The sequence below is a fragment of the Pithys albifrons genome, chromosome 11, assembly GCF_047495875.1.
Source record: "Pithys albifrons albifrons isolate INPA30051 chromosome 11, PitAlb_v1, whole genome shotgun sequence".
Taxonomy (NCBI): Eukaryota; Metazoa; Chordata; class Aves; order Passeriformes; family Thamnophilidae; genus Pithys; species Pithys albifrons.
In genome coordinates, this window is record NC_092468.1 from 2,930,317 (window position 1) to 2,945,928 (window position 15,612).

At 54.1% G+C, this 15,612-nt stretch overlaps 1 protein-coding gene across 2 annotated transcripts in view; it reads left to right on the forward strand.

Annotated features, from left to right (window-relative positions):
* SLCO2A1 (solute carrier organic anion transporter family member 2A1) overlaps positions 1-15,612 on the forward strand; it is a 37,769-nt gene that overhangs the window by 1,011 nt on the left and 21,146 nt on the right. For both annotated transcript variants that reach the window (XM_071566582.1, XM_071566583.1), the window contains exon 2: positions 15,292-15,429. In XM_071566582.1, the coding sequence (XP_071422683.1) occupies positions 15,292-15,429 (138 nt within the window). The remainder of the gene's footprint in view (positions 1-15,291; positions 15,430-15,612) is intronic.

The following is a 15,612-nucleotide window of genomic DNA, read 5'->3' on the forward strand; positions in this document are numbered from 1 at the left end:
CTTGTACCCCCCGGAGCAGCTCTGGTACCCCACGGAGCAGCTCTGGTACCCCACGGAGCTGCTCTTGTGCCCCACGGAGCAGCTCTTGTGTCCCACAGAGAAGCTCTTGTACCCCCCGGAGCAGCTCTTGTGCCCCACGGAGCAGCTCTTGTGTCCCACGGAGCAGCTCTGGTACCCCTCGCAGCAGCTCTTGTGCCCCACGGAGCAGCTCTGGTACCCCACGGAGCAGCTCTGGTACCCCACAGAGCTGCTCTTGCACCCCCCGGAGCAGCTCTTGTGCCCCACGGAGCTCCTCTTGTACCCCCCGGCGCAGCTCTGGTACCCCACGGAGCAGCTCTGGTACCCCACGGAGCTGCTCTGGTACGCCACGGAGCAGCTCTGGTGCCCCCCACAGCAACTCTTGTGCCCCACGGAGCAGGTCTTGTGCCCCACGGAGCTCCTCTTGTGCCCCACAGAGCAGCTCTCCGTGAGCTTCCCTACGGCGTCTGGTACACGGTGTGCTGCTGCTTAGGGAATGATTAACCACATCCTGGTGTGAAAAGAAAGCAGCGCTAGAATAACACGGGCTTGCTCTAAAAACCTTGAGCGAGCAGAGCTTTTCGAGTGGCCGGAGCAGCAGCTCGGCGGGTTGCGGTGGGTTCTGTGGCGCTGCCCGCCCGGTTACTCACCTGCTGTCACCCTGGGGCCGGTCCCTGCCTGAGCTCCAGGCTCTGGAACTCCCTGCCTGCGTGATTAAACACGGGGCACCCCGGCCACGTGTCACGTTTGATGCTCTGCCAACAATCCTGATTTCACGCCACACCTCAGCCTGGGTTTTTTACCTACTTTTTTGGCCCGTTTTTGTTATGCTCCGAGGCTGCTGCACGTGCTGGTCCCTGTCCCCGGGGCATCCGCCTGCTCCTGGCCAGGATTCCCCCGGTGGGGGGAGGATTTTCGTGCCTCTCTTGGCGGCAACTCCACACATGGGCCTCCCGACAGTGGGGGCAGTTCTGGGGACCGGCAGCTGCCCGTGGGCACAGCAGCTCTGGGGACATGGGAGAGGCAGCCAGGCAGGACCCCCTTGTGCCGGTGCTGCCCGTGGTGCCCAGGGCTGGGCTGGGATCTCCCACCAGTGCCTGTGTGTGCTGCAGGGAAGGGTCTGTCAGCGCTTCCCAGGCAAGTTTCTTTTCGGGATGTGTGGCCGTGGTTGGACCTCACAGCTGGGATAGGTTTGGGGTTTGTTTGCCATCCCTCTTCCCTCCCCTTCCACAGAGGACAGGACTGTCTGCTCCTCCCTGGGCTGTGCTGGAGCTCCAGGAGTTCTGTGAGGATGCTCTGGGGTACCATGGGGATGTTCCCAACTGGATTCTTCTGGGAGCAACCAGGGCTGGAGGCATCATCCCAGTCCTACATCCCCGAAGGTCCCCCTGCCCAGGCTGGGCTATTCCAGCAGGTGACTCAATGGCACTTTTTGGCTGAGGGTTCCAGGAGGAAGAGCTGGAGATCACGCTGGGTGATTCAGGGCTGACTCTGAGCTACACTAATGTGCATCTGGAGGGCATTGGTGACCTTCCCCCTCCTCTGCTGGAGGTGCCAAAGGTGGCTCTAAGCCCTCCAGGCTGCTGCAGTAGTGACCATGACAAGGAGAGAGTAAAGCCACCCCAAACCAGAGCCCTTCTTGCAGTCCATGCCCTTTCCTGGAAACAGGCACAGCCACCTTCAGCTGGCAGCCTGCAAGACCAGCCTGGAGCTGAGAAAACATTGCCAAACCCTTTTCCAGGGTGTCACACTGCAGGATTAAAAATAAAGAGTCCCAACAAAGAGTTGTTAATCCATTTGTGCATGCCATGGGCAGCCACAGGGCTCTGGGTGCCCCAGGAGCTGGGCTGGGTGCTCAGCACCCCACACACCCCAGGGCACTGGGGCAGGGCTGTGCCTGGGACATCTCAAGGGAATTTGGGCAAGGGTGGATGGTGTGGGGGGGTCACTTTGCTGGTGGCAGCAGCTCTGGCAGTGCCAGGAGGTGCCCAGCTCCACCTCCAGCGGCTGGGGGGGACTCAAGTCTTCCTTTTAAGGAAAGGCTGGAGACTGGAGCTCCCCAGCCTGGCTGGGCACCCACCCCTGAGCCAGTCTGGGGGTCCCCAGAGGTGATTTTGGAGGGAGAGGTGGTTCCCTGTGGGGAACATGGAGCTGGAGTTGCCAGCAGGGACCTCCAACCCCACCTGCCCCGGCTGCTGCAAGTCCAGCTGCACTGAGGGAAAACCAGCACCTGAAAAAAAAGCTTAAAAATGCTTTTTAAACTTCTGTAACTTTTTTTTTTCCCTTCTAAAACTTCTGTTTTAAAAAGTGCTTCTATTTTCAAAAGTCAAGAGCCCAACACTGGCACTGTGAAGGAACAGTTTGAGGTGCTTGTTGGCATCAGATGGATGATGTGCACAGCTGGAATGATGGGGAGTCAGGACATCCATCCCTGGAGGAAAAGCTCTTGCTTTTAAGAGCAAATGTATATAAAATGACAGGCAACAACATCCCCCACTCCTTCCTGACCTGTCCACTCTTCCTGTGCTGGGACAGCTGTGTCCAAAATATATATACACTAAGGAAAGAACTGCTCCTGGGTAGCAAATCATAACCTGTGTGCAGGGTCAGCCCCCCAGCCCCTAAAAAGGAGGAGGAAAGAAGAGTGTCCTGATGGAGTTTCCAGATTTGGGAAGTTTTGGAGTGAATGGTCGTCAGTGGGTCAGCAGTTGGGTTTGAAGGGGTTTGTAGCTCTTGTTTTTCCAAGAAGCTGGGAATGGTGGATTGTTAAAAGGCTTTATCCAGCCCCAAATTGTGGGGGAAGCTGCTGGTTTCACCTCCAGATCCAGGTGCTATAAAGGGGTTTAAATGAGCCAGAAAAATGCCCTCATGTAAGTGATGGCAGTTTGAGATGGACACAGTGTTTCCAACACAACAAAATTCCCTCCTTGTAGCAGGCTTGGAAGGCCGTGATTCAGACTTGGATGTCTTCATCACAAACCTCATATTTAACCCCTCAAGCTGGGATTGCTTTCAGGGTGCCTTTTGCAAGGCAGAGTCAAAATAACCCAATATTTTTCTGTGCAAACCACTTTGGCCCTCCACGTTCCCTGTGACGGGACCAACACCCTCCTGCACCGGTTCCCATCACTCTCGGGGTGTTTTCCAGCACTGGAGCTGTTGCTGCTGCTGTTTGGAGGTGTTGGGAGCACGGTGGTGCTGGGATGGACATCAGGGAGGGAATGTCCTGGTGGAAAGGGGTGATTTGAGGGTTCTGTGGTAAATTTGCTGATGACACCAAGTTGGGAGGGAGTGTCGACCTGCTGGAAGGCAGGAGGGCTCTGCAGAGGGATCTGGAGAGACTGGAGAGATGGGCTGATTGCAATGGGATGGAGTTCAACAAGGCCAAGTGCAGGTCCTGCCCTTTGGCCACCCCAACCCCTGCAGTGTTCCAGGCTGGGCACAGAGTGGCTGGAGAGCAGCCAGGCAGAGGGACCTGGGGGGACTGAGGGACAGGAAGCTCAACAGGAGCCACCAGTGTGCCCAGGTGGCCAAGAAGGCCAAGGGGATCCTGGCCTGGATCCAAACTAGCGTGACCAGCAGGCCCAGGGCAGTGACCCTTCCCCTGGACTCTGCCTTGGGGAGGCCACACCTTGAGTGTTGTGTTCAGTTCTGGGCCCCTCAGTTGAGGCAAGAGATTGAGGGGCTGGAGCGGGGCCAGAGAAGAGCAACGAGGCTGGAGAAGGGACTGGATGTGGCACTGAGTGTCCTCTGAAACACCTCCAGGGACAGAGAATCCACCATGTCTTGATCCAACCCCACTGTGATCACCAGCCCAGGGCACAGAGTGCCAGAGTGATCCCAGTGGGGTTGGATCAAGGGTTGGACTTGATGATCTCAGAGGTCTCTTCCAACCCAACTGAGAAGGGACTGGAGCACAAGTGCTGTGGGGAGAGGCTGAGGGAGCTGGGGGTGTTCAGCCTGGAGAAGAGGAGGCTCAGAGGTGACCTCAGCACTGTCTGGAACTGCCTGAAGGGAAGTTCTGGCCAGCTGGGGGTTGGTCTCTTCTCCCAGGCACTCAGCAATAGGACAAGGGGGCACGATGGGCTCAAGCTCTGCCAGGAGAAATTGAAGTTGGAGAGCAGAAAGAAATTCTTTGCAGAGAGAGTGCTCAGGCATTGGAATGGGCTGCCCAGAGAGGGGGTGGATTCCCCATCCCTGGAGGTTTTTAAGGTGAGACTGGACGTGGCACTGAGTGCCATGATCTGGTAAAGGGACTGGAGTTGGCCCAAGGGTTGGACTTGATCTCAGAGTCTCTTCCAACCCAACTGATTCTGTGATTTTATGATTTGGAAAGTGGTGATTTAAGGCTTCTGTGGGGGTTTGGAAAGGGCTGATTTGAGGCTTCTATGGGGGTTCAAAGAGTGGGATGGAAGCCACGGAGCCCCCGCCCGGGATGCAGGAGCGGTGCCGCAGCCCTTCAGGTGACAGTTCGCTGTGGCTGCGGCGCTGGCTCCGCTCCCTGTGGTTACAGCTGATCCCTGCTGGCTGCGGGAACGCGGCTGGTGCCAGTTCCGTGTCGCTGCTGTGGGAGTCACTCCCGGTCACACGTGGGTGTTTGAGGAGCGCGGCAGTTCCCCCGGTCCGTGCTGATATTCCGGGCTCCGCCTGGCGCAGCCCGCGGCGTGTTTGCCGTCTGTGCCCGGTCACACCCGCAGCGAACCCACCCGGGCGTTGTGCTTTCGCTTTGAGCGCCCGCTGCCGTGGGGCAGGGCGGCCTGAACCCCGCAGGAAGCTGCCTGAGCCCCGCAGGAAGCTGCCTGAACCCCGCAGGAAGGTGCCTGAACCCCTCAGGAAGCTGCCTGAACCCCGCAGGAAGGTGCCTGCCCTGATTCAGCTTCAGGAGACAAAGCAGAACGCAAAATAGACTCGGGTTTTGGGGCTGGGAGGTGGATGCCGAGCGCTGTCCCTGCTGAGAAACCTGGAGCATCCCGGGACCCCCCCGGCGGTGGTGATGGGTGATGATGAGACGTTTTGATTGGATATTAAGGACAAATCCTTCCCTGGGAGGGTGGGCAGGCCCTGGCACAGGGTGCCCAGAGAAGCTGTGGCTGCCCCATCCCTGGGAGTGTCCAAGGATCCAAAGTGCTTGGAGCAACCTGGGCTGCAGGAAGGTGTCCCTGCCCATGGCAAGGGGTGGAACGAGATGAGATTTAAGGTCCTTTCTAAGCCCAACCATTCTGGGATTCTGTGATTTCTGAGATGAGCAGGGACAGCCAGAGCTGCCAGGGCTGTGCTGGCTGGCACTGGCATTGCAGGGGCTTGGAATGGGCAGCTCAGCAAATGAACCCAACCTTCAGGTGGATGCCAGCACCTGGTGGCACTGGGGACACCAAGGACCTCACAACCTAAAGGAACAAAGCAGGTTTGAGAAGTGGAGAAGAGGTGGATGGTTGTTCTTTCTGATCCCCACACATGGCCATGGACCCCACCAATGTCCCCCAGTCCAGGTCCCAACCATGGGATTTAAGCCCACATTGCCCTTGATGATCCTGAAGATCCTGGAGGTCTTTTCAACCTTAATGTTTTGATGATTCTATGTCTGTCCTGCCCTTCCAGACATCCACTGGAAAAGGACAATTTCACAGGAATTCTCTGTTTACAGAGCCTCAGATATTTTGGCTTCTTTGCCTCTACTGTCTCTTTCGTGGTTTTGAGCTATTTTAATGGATTTTGGGATCCCCAGAAACATGACAAGGAGGAGAGGTTTTTAAATATCTTCTGATTTAGAGGAGCTGGAGTGGTTTCAGCTGGAAGCTGGTGAGCTGGAGAGCACAGAGGAGCAGTTTGGAGTGCAGGCTTTTCTTCCATGCCCATGGAAAAGGATGACAGAGAATTATTCTCACTTCTGTCAGCCAGAGATAATCCAGGAGAGTTTAAAAGCCCTAGGAGAGGTTTAAGTTGGGAGTTATATCATGACAGGGAGAGGGAGGGAATGGAAGAGGGTAGGAGAGGGGACAGCAAGGTCAGGAGGAGCTTCCAGAGTGTGATAAAGCTTTAAAGCATCCCGAGGTGAAGGAGTTGGGAGCACTGGACAGGAGCTGGGAGCTCTCCCCTCCCTGGGGAGACTGGGTGCCTTCTGAAGAGGAAACAGGAGCCCTGTCTTGGGGTCTGAGGTCCCCACAGCAGCAGGACAAGCTTTTTGTCCCTTCCTTTGAAGTGACTACAGGAATTTGCTGAGGAGTTTCAGAAGCCTGGAGAGGTACCAGCCGTGCTCTCATATCCTGTTGGAAAAGGTTATGAATTGTCTTGTTTAGCAAGAAGAGGAGATTGATGGAGTCATCGGTCTGGAGGCAGCATGGCTGTAGGTTTGGAGAGGCAAACACCAGGAGGAGAGAACCCTTGTTGATTAGGGATGTTGATTTAAGCAAGAAATCAAAGCATATTCCAATATTGGGCACTGCATGGGGAGAGATGGTGGGTTGGAGGAGTAACAAAGAAATGAGGAGCATCCTCAGGACAAGTGGGATGGTGTGAGGAGAAGGTCCTGGGGTGAGTGGGATCTTCCAGTATTCCCAGTGATGGTGCCAGCACCAGACAGCACAGGCTGGGTTGGGATGGATCCCACGCTGTGTTTATGTCTGGGGTTACTGAGGTCACCTCCAAAAGGGAAGAGCCACCTGGTCCTCACCAGCAACACCAGCAGTGTGGGGCAAGGAAAAAGATGGGGGTGAGCCAAATGGTAAAATGAGCTGGAAAGTTTAGTGGGATCAAGGTCTAGGAGACATGAAAGAAGGTAATTTTACGAGGGGTGAGGTGGTTTGGTGCCCAAACACAAGCAAGGAGTGGTCAGCGTAGATAAGATTATGGGGAGCAGGACGGGAGAGGAGTGACGCCCGTAGGGGTGGGGGTGCTGGGCAGGAGCAGTGTGTGCACACACTTGTGGGTCAGGGAAAGCAAAGCCAAGCTGGAGCTGCCTCCAGGGAAACCAGGATTGGCCCCTGATGCACCACAAGGAGAAGGGACCTTTGGAAAAAGATGAGAGAGCAAAGACCCAACCACGGAAGCTGCGGGAGGGCCGAAGGCTGTTGAACGCTCTGCATCTCATCTCATGGGCACTGGGGGAACATCAAACCCTCCCACAACCCCCTGCAGCCCCAAACTCCCTGCTGGGCAATGCCAGGCTGGCACAGGCCCTGTGAGAGCACCGGGACACGGTGCCAGGAAATCCTGTGTCTGTGTTTGCTGCAAAAGGAGCAAACATTGTCTCTGCCCGTGCCAGTTCGAGGCTGTAAAACGTGTGTGGCTTGGCTTGGACTGTCATCGTTGCCACGTGCTCCAGGCAATCCCTGAGCAGGGTAATTTTTATATTCTTTTATTGTTTGCAGTAGAAATAACATTTGGGAGCCAACTTCTGCCACTGGCCAGAGCTGAGGGATGGGCTGTGGGCAGCGGGTTCGGTTCCTCCTGTGGGAAATTTTCCTTTTTTTTTCATCTTTCTCAGTGCTTTTTGATCTAGAAGTCTCAGCAGTGTTGAGGAGGGATGAATTTCCCCACACATGTCCCTGTACTCCCCATTTCCAGCTGATTTATTTCTTTCAGACTGAGGGATCTCAGCTGTCCTACTGCAGGAGGGTTTCCCAGACAGGGTAGAGTTGATCATATACAAACTCTATTAAAATTTGGGGGATATTCTTATTAATTCCCTCCATCACTTTCTTTTTTTTTTTTCTCTTGAAGCTCAGGAGATTGAAGTAGGAGGAGACTTCAGATGTGGGCAGGTTGGAGGCTCCTGATTTTGGGAGGAAACTCTCCTGACTTTGGGAGGAAAGTCTCCTGACTTTGGGAAGAAACTCTCCTGAATTTGGGAGGAAACTCTCCTGACTTTGGGAGGAAAGTCTCTTGACTTTGGGAGAAATGTCTCCTGACTTTGGGAGGAAACTCTCCTGACTTTGGGAGGAAACTCTCCTGACTTTGGGAGGAAAGTCTCCTGACTTTGGGAAGAAACTCTCCTGAATTTGGGAGGAAACTCTCCTGACTTTGGGAGGAAAGTCTCTTGACTTTGGGAGAAATGTCTCCTGACTTTGGGAGGAAACTCTCCTGACTTTGGGAGGAAAGTCTCCTGAATTTGGGAGGAAAGTCTCTTGATTTTGGGAGGAAACTCTCGTGACTTTGGGAGGAAAGTCTCCTGACTTTGGGAGGAAAGTCTCCTGACTTTGGGAGGAAAGTCTCTTGACTTTGGGAGGAAAGTCACCTGACGTTCCACCGAGGTCAAACAATTTTCCTTTGGCTCTCTGAGCCCACAATGCAACTCCATGTGTAGGGAATGAGCTACCAGAGCATCCTTATTCCTAATCCTTTTCCAAGGTTTCCTCCAGCTGGATTAATTTTGCTCTGGGCCACGTCCTACCTCGGTGTCATCAGTCACCTGGGAATGTTTGGAAGGTTCTGTGAGGGTCTCCATTCCCCAGGCAGTCCTTGTGTCCATCAAACCTCTTTCCAGCCAGGGTTGCCAAGAGGAAGACACTGAAAAATGAGGTGAGGGATGACTTTGGACATGAGCTGTGGAAGCAGAGCAAGGAATTAACCCCTAACTCCCTCCTGCAGGTGGCAGAGGAAGGGACAGTGGCCATGCTGCATGGAGCAGCATCTTCCCAAACCCTTGGTCCCTGCAGAGCAGAGCCAGGTTCCCACCTGGAGGGGTCTTCTCCTGGCTCCCAGAGGGGTCTTTTCCTTGCTCCCAGAGGGGTCTTTTCCTTGCTCCTGGAGGGGTCTTCTCCTGGTTTCTGGAGGGGTCTTCTCCTGACTCCCAGAGGGGTCTTCTTGTTCCCAGAGGGTTCTGCTCCTGACTCCCAGAGGGGTCTTCTGGTTCCCAGAGGGTTCTGCTCCTGGGTCCCAGAGGGGTCTTCTGGTTCCCAGAGGGTTCTTCTCTTCGCTCCTGGAGGGGTCTTCTCCTGCCTCCTGGAGGAGTCTTCTCCTGGCTCCTGGAGAGTTCTTCTCCTGGATCCCAGAGGGGTCTTCTCTTTGCTCCTGAAGGGTTCTTCTCCTGGCTCCTGGAGGGTTCTTCTCCTGGATCCCAGAGGGGTGTTCTCTTTGCTCCTGAAGGGTTCTTCTCCTGGCTCCTGGAGGAGTCTTCTCCTGACTCCTGAAGGGTTCTTCTCCTGGCTCCTGGAGGAGTCTTCTCCTGGCTCCTGGAGAGTTCTTCTCCTGCCTCCTGAAGGGTTCTTCTCCTGCCTCCTGAAGGGTTCTTCTCCTGGCTCCTGGAGAGGTCTTCTCTTGGCTCTTGAAGGGTTCTTAGCCTGGCTCCTGGAGGAGTCTTCTCCTGGCTCCCAGAGGGGTCTTTTCCTTGCTCCCAGAGGGGTCTTTTCCTTGCTCCTGGAGGGGTCTTCTCCTGGTTTCTGGAGGGGTCTTCTCCTGACTCCCAGAGGGGTCTTCTTGTTCCCAGAGGGTTCTGCTCCTGGCTCCCAGAGGGGTCTTCTGGTTCCCAGAGGGTTCTTCTCTTGGCTCCTGGAGGGGTCTTCTCCTGCCTCCTGGAGGGTTCTTCTCCTGCCTCCTGAAGGGTTCTTCTCCTGCCTCTTGGAGGAGTCTTCTCCTGGCTCCTGGAGAGGTCTTCTCTTGGCTCTTGAAGGGTTCTTAGCCTGGCTCCTGAAGGAGTCTTTTCCTTGCTCCTGGAGGAGTCTTTTCCTTGCTCCTGAAGGGGTCTTCTTCTGGCTCCTGGAAGGGTTTTCTGGCTCCAGGAGGAATCTTCTCCTGCCTCCTGGAGGCTCCATGGAGTTGGTTTCACTCCTTTGAAATCAAAAGAAATCTAAGTATTTGTTGGCTGTGTCTCTTCTTAAGGAGATTTGGGTTGGGACTGAGCGAGCCATTGCCAGCTCTACTTGTGGAGAGCATGGCAGGACCAGTTCTGTCCCTTCCCTGGTACAGGGTGGGTTTCCCTTCCTTTGGAAGCAGCCCTGCCTTGGGAGGTGCTGGTCTCCCTGAGCTGGCTGGGGACAGCAGCCTCTCTGCCAGGGACCTTCCCCCCAAGAGTTTGTTTCTCTTTTAATGAAGCTCATCTTGGAAAGGAGTCAAGTGTCTTGTATAAACAGCCTGGAGTCAGGAGTTCTCCGGCGCTCCGAAGGAAACGTGGGGATGGTTGGGAGGGGGTTTGTGTGTGGGTGCAATGGGTGCTCACCCACTCTCCCTGCTGCTCCCTGGCTGGCTGTCATTGCTCCTCTCCTGCAGCTCCTTCTTCTGAACTTTTCCTGTTTTCTGTCAAGTTTAACTCTCTGTTATTATTAAAATTATCTCAAATTTTAGCAGGCAGTTCATTGGTTTTGGTTTCCATTAACTCCAATATATTCATGGAACCCCTACAAGAAGAGTTATCCACTTAAAAATAAGTGTATTATATTTAAGAAAAAATTTATTTAACACATCTCTGTCTTTGTCATCATCTTGAATTCAATACAGATTCACAGGCAATGACTTTATGGACAGAAATTTAAGTTGCCAGGGGAAATTGAAGTTGGAGATCAGAAAAAACTTCTTTGCAGAGAGAGTGCTCAGGCATTGGAATGGGCTGCCCAGAGAGGGGGTGGATTCCCCATCCCTGGAGGTTTTTCAACTGAGCTTGGCCGTGGCACTGAGTGCCATGATCTGGTAAAGGGACTGGAGTTGGACCAAGGGTTGGACTTGATGATCTCAGAGATCTTTTCCAACACAACTGAGAAGAGCAAGCCATGGCCAAGCCTTCTCCTTCATTCTGGCCTTCCTGCTGGGAAATATCAGTGCTGGAGGGAACCCCCTGGGAAGAGACACCTCTGTAGGTACAGAAAAATCAAAGGTGGGCAATTCAGATCTATACAGACCCTGTGAGACTGGGAACAGCTGAGGATAAACAAAGTCACAGCTGCTGCAGATTGTTGGAGGAGAAATCGGGTCCAGAGAAGAGCAACGAGGCTGGAGAAGGGACTGGAGCACAAGTGCTGTGGGGAGAGGCTGAGGGAGCTGGGGGTGTTCAGCCTGGAGAAGAGGAGGCTCAGAGGTGACCTCAGCACTGTCTGGAACTGCCTGAAGGGAAGTTCTGGCCAGGTGGGGGTTGGTCTCTTCTCCCAGGCACTCAGCAATAGGACAAGGGGGCACGATGGGCTCAAGCTCTGCCAGGGGAAATTGAAGTTGGAGAGCAGAAAAAAATTCTTTGCAGAGAGAGTGCTCAGGCATTGGAATGGGCTTCCCAGAGAGGGGGTGGATTCCCCATCCCTGGAGGTTTTTCAACTGAGCTTGGCCGTGGCACTGAGTGCCATGATCTGGTAAAGGGACTGGAGTTGGACCAAGGGTTGGACTTGATGATCTCAGAGGGCTTTTCCAACCCAATCCATTCTGTGATTCTGTGGATGTGACACTGAGTGAGAATCCACCATGTCTTGATCCAACCCTACTGTGATCACCAGCCCACGGCACTCTGTGCCCTGGGCTGGTGATCACAGTGGGGCTGGATCAAGGGTTGAACTTGATGATCTCAGAGTTCTTTTCCAACCCAATCTATTCTATGATTCTGTGATTCTATGAAATGACCTCAAAAATTATTTCCATGACTTAAAGATCTACAGTGACTTAAAGTAACTGAAAGATCTAAACAGAAAGATCTAAAATTTTACAGGCAGAAAGTTGATACGTTGATGCCATTGAGGGTGTGAAATTAAGATGGAAAACCTCATGAGTGCTGTGTGTGGCACAGGGACTGCCTGACAGCACCAACCAGCAGGTCCCCCACCCCTTCCTGGCATGTGCCAGTACACAGGCACAGGCTGCAAACAGAAAAAAAAAATTATTTTCATCATCTGATCTCACCCAGGAGTGTGTCATGGACACCTTGTTGTTGTACACACCCAAATAAATGTAGTCCTGCAATTAGTAACCCGATTAGTTCATTACAAACAGCCCAGGCTCCAGCGGGAGCATCTGCACTGGAGGATCAGTGTTTGGAGTGGCTCCTGCTCCTGCACCTCAGTGTGGGCTTTGCAGCAGCCAAACCTCCCTGACAAGGGCTCGGCTCTGCCCTAAAAGCCCCTTTGTGTCCTTAGCGGGGGTGGGTTGGGGCAGCTCCGTCCCCTCCCGGCGCCTCCCGCCGGGTCCGAGGGCGGCTCAGACCATCTGGAGCCGGGTCGGGGCTGCTTTCCATGGAGCAGCAGCTGGTGGGAGGTCAGCATGGACACGTGGGGGTGGGAATGTGTGGGGAGAGGGATGGGAAGGACCCGTGGGGACCTGCGGGAGGGTGGAGCCCCACATCTCCAGCATCCCCCACATCTCCAGCATCCCCCACATCTCCAGCATCCCCCACATCTCCAGCATCCCCCACATCTTCAGCATCCCCCACATCTCCAGCATCCCCCACATCTTCAGCATCCCCCACATCTCCAGCATCCCCCACATCTCCAGCATCCCCCACATCTCCAGCAGCCTCGGGGGGTTCACAGCTCCTCCAAGTAAGCTCCTCTCCCGATTTTTGTCACTCAGAGACTTCACGGTCTGGGCCACCGTCTGCTGAGTGCAGGGCAGGTCTTAAATTAGGCCCATCTGTCACCTCCAGACAGTCAGAGCACACCTGGAAAAGCCAAGCTGCAGCTGCACAAGTCCTGGAGCAAAGGCTGCTGTGCTTTGCTCCAACTGTTTTTGGTGCAAGCTTCTTCCCAAGGAAAAAATCTCCCTTGCCCTTCCCCTCCCATCCTCTGGGTGCTCTTTATCCAAGGGCTGAGGCTGCTGTGTGGTCTCAGGGTGAGGTGGGTCCCTGGAGCAGCCCCTGGCTCTGCTGCCTTCCAGCTGGAGCAGAAGGACTCCTGGGCTTGGGGAAGCAGCCACACCCCAAATGTTCCTCTCCCTTCGTGGGTTCTCTCCAGCTGCAACTGCTCCTTTTTTGCCTTCCCTCACAGGATGGCACCTCAGGATCCAGAGCTTTTTTTTGTCCTTCCCCGGGTTACTTCTAAGGCATAAACCCATCTTGGTCCATCTCCTGCCAGCTCTGCCTTCCCCTCCCTGCCCTCTCTGGTCATGGCTTGTCCTTCTCCTCTCCTGCCATGGTGCCCATGGTCCTTCCATGCCTCCACCTTCTCCCAACCCCAGCATTCCAGGGAATCAAGCTGCCTTTCCTCCTCATCTTCCCTTCCACTCTTCCATCCCCTCTCTCTCCCCAGTACTTTGTCTCCCCATCTGCCTTGGGCTGGCATTTGCTGTGCTAAATTTATCCTTGGTGATCCACCCTCTTCCCTCCCTGTTGGTAAACAGTGTTGCCTCTCGGGCTGACGCCTCAGCCCGGGACAGCTCTGAAGCTCAGGAGATCCCATCCTGCCACTGTTTGGCTGGTGCTTCCTCACTCCAGCGACTCCAGCAGGGTCTCACTAGAGCTTCAGGAACAAAAATTAATGTTCTCAGGCAACCAGATCCCCTTCCAGTTCCCATCCTTGCAGGAGTCCCATCTCTGCTCCAGCCCAGCCCAGCCCATGGTGATCCCAGCTCAGGGCTGGGGAAGGGGAAGGTGATGGATCCAGGACCATGTGCTGGGATGGGGGTTTGAGCGTGGGAATTGACAGCTGGAGGGTGGAGAGGTCATTCTGCTCCAAGAGTTCACTGGCAGATACTTCACTTCCACTCTGTCCCAGGCTGGGAGGATTTCCCACGTTACACCCACGTCGCTGCTCTGCAGCTTTTTGTCGGGATGAAGTCCCAGCCTGGGAATTTGTCCCCTCCTGCCTGGCAACCACAGTGGCAGATGGCAGCCTGATGCCAGCCTGATGCCAGCCTGTCTGCTGCCACCCCTCAGAGATGTGGCTGGGAAGGCTGTGGGGCAGCTTGTCCTTGTGACTCGCCTCTCCTCATTTCCATGGTGTTTCCTTTCTCCTTCAGCTTTCCTGTGGTCTCCACGTTTGTTCCCAACCTGCCCTCACATGGCCAGGACTACATTTTCTCCTTTCCTTCATCTCCATCCTCTTGTCTCCACCTGTCTGTCAGCATCTCTCCCATCCTTTAATGCTTTTAGATACCCACCCAGATCTTGTGGCTGGAGTTCTCCTCCCTGGCAGGAGAAACTTCCCAAGAAACCATCTTCTTGCCCTTCTTCTACCACCCAAATTCTGCCACAGTTTTTGGACCTGGCCCTGCATCCTCCTCTGCTCCCCCAGCCAATCATCACTGCGCCCACCTGTGGAATTTGCATCCTCTGTGTTGGTTGGACAATTTTGGTCTTCTTTGATTTTTTTTTTAATCACTCAAGGAGTCAGGTCTCCTGGGCACTACCACCATTCCAAATAAACCCTCAGGAGGGGTTTCTCTGCTCTCCTGGCCAAGGACACCCGGAGTTTGCCAGCCCTGCAGTGCCTTTGATCCCCCATCCATCATCCCTCACTTCCCGCCGTTATCTTCGCGGGACACTCTTCCGGCGTTCAGCAAATATTTGATTTCCTATGAATTTAAATAAAAAGACTTTTTCCTTTTTTTTTTTTTTTATTTGTGAATGATTTGAAAATACTTTTGGCACGGTGCAGACGCATTTCATTCCAAGAAAAATAAAGGGAAACTGTTCTGACTAAATATAGATCAAAGGACACTGGTGAGCTGCCTCCTGGATCTCCATCTGGGAGCGCCTTCCTCTTGCAGACCACCCAGGACTTTGGACCACCTTTCTGCTCTGCCCACTGAACTCTCCCTATTTTCCCTCCTCTGCCTCTGCTCAGCTTCACCCCTGGCTCAGCTCACAGCCTGACCCAAGGGAAGATGCTGCTTTTGGAATGCTGCAAAGGTCTTCCAGTGGTGAGACCATGACGTGCATATTTCATTCTTTCCATCTGGGGCTTTTAAAGCCCTTTGTTTGACTCTTTCAAGCAACACCTCATGGAGCAGGTTCTGTTAATTGGCTTTCCAGCTGAGTTAATCCATGGAGGATGTTCCATGTCATGCCAAAGCCAAGCTGAGTCCACTCCTGCGGGATGTGGCTGCCAGCAGTGGCACAGCAGCAGGGCCCTGTGGCCTCAAACAGCTCCAAGTGGTTCATGGAAAGGTTCAGGTTGGATATTAAGGAAAATTTCTTCACTCCAAGAGTGGTTAATCACTGGAATGGGCTGTCCAGGGAAGTGATGGAGTCACCATCCCTGGAAGTGGCCAAAAAATGAATAGACATGGCACTTTGTGATACAGTTTAATGGCCATGGCAGTGCTTGGTCAAAGTTTGGACTTGATGGTCATGGAGATCTTTTCCAATGTTATGGAGTCCATGGTTCTAACTGGGTTCTCACTGGGGTGGCACTTTCTGTTTGCCCACAGGTGTTTGTGCTGTGCCATGGGCTCCTCCAGCTCTCCCAGCTCCTCTACAGTGCCAACTTCAAGAGCAGCCTCACCACCATCGAGAAGCGCTTTGGGCTCTCCAGTCTGTCTTCAGGTTTCATCTCCAGCTTGCACGAGGTAAGTGGGGGTGGCCAGAACATGGGTGGCACCTTCCCAAAGTAGGGTCTCAGGGTTGTTCACACCTGGTGCTTCCTCAGCCATGGCCACATGTGTGGGAGAAGCAGCTGTTGCTGTGCACTTGGTGCATCTTCCCTTCCCTTCCCTTCTGCTGTGCCACGTGCCAGGAGGGTGAACGTGGGG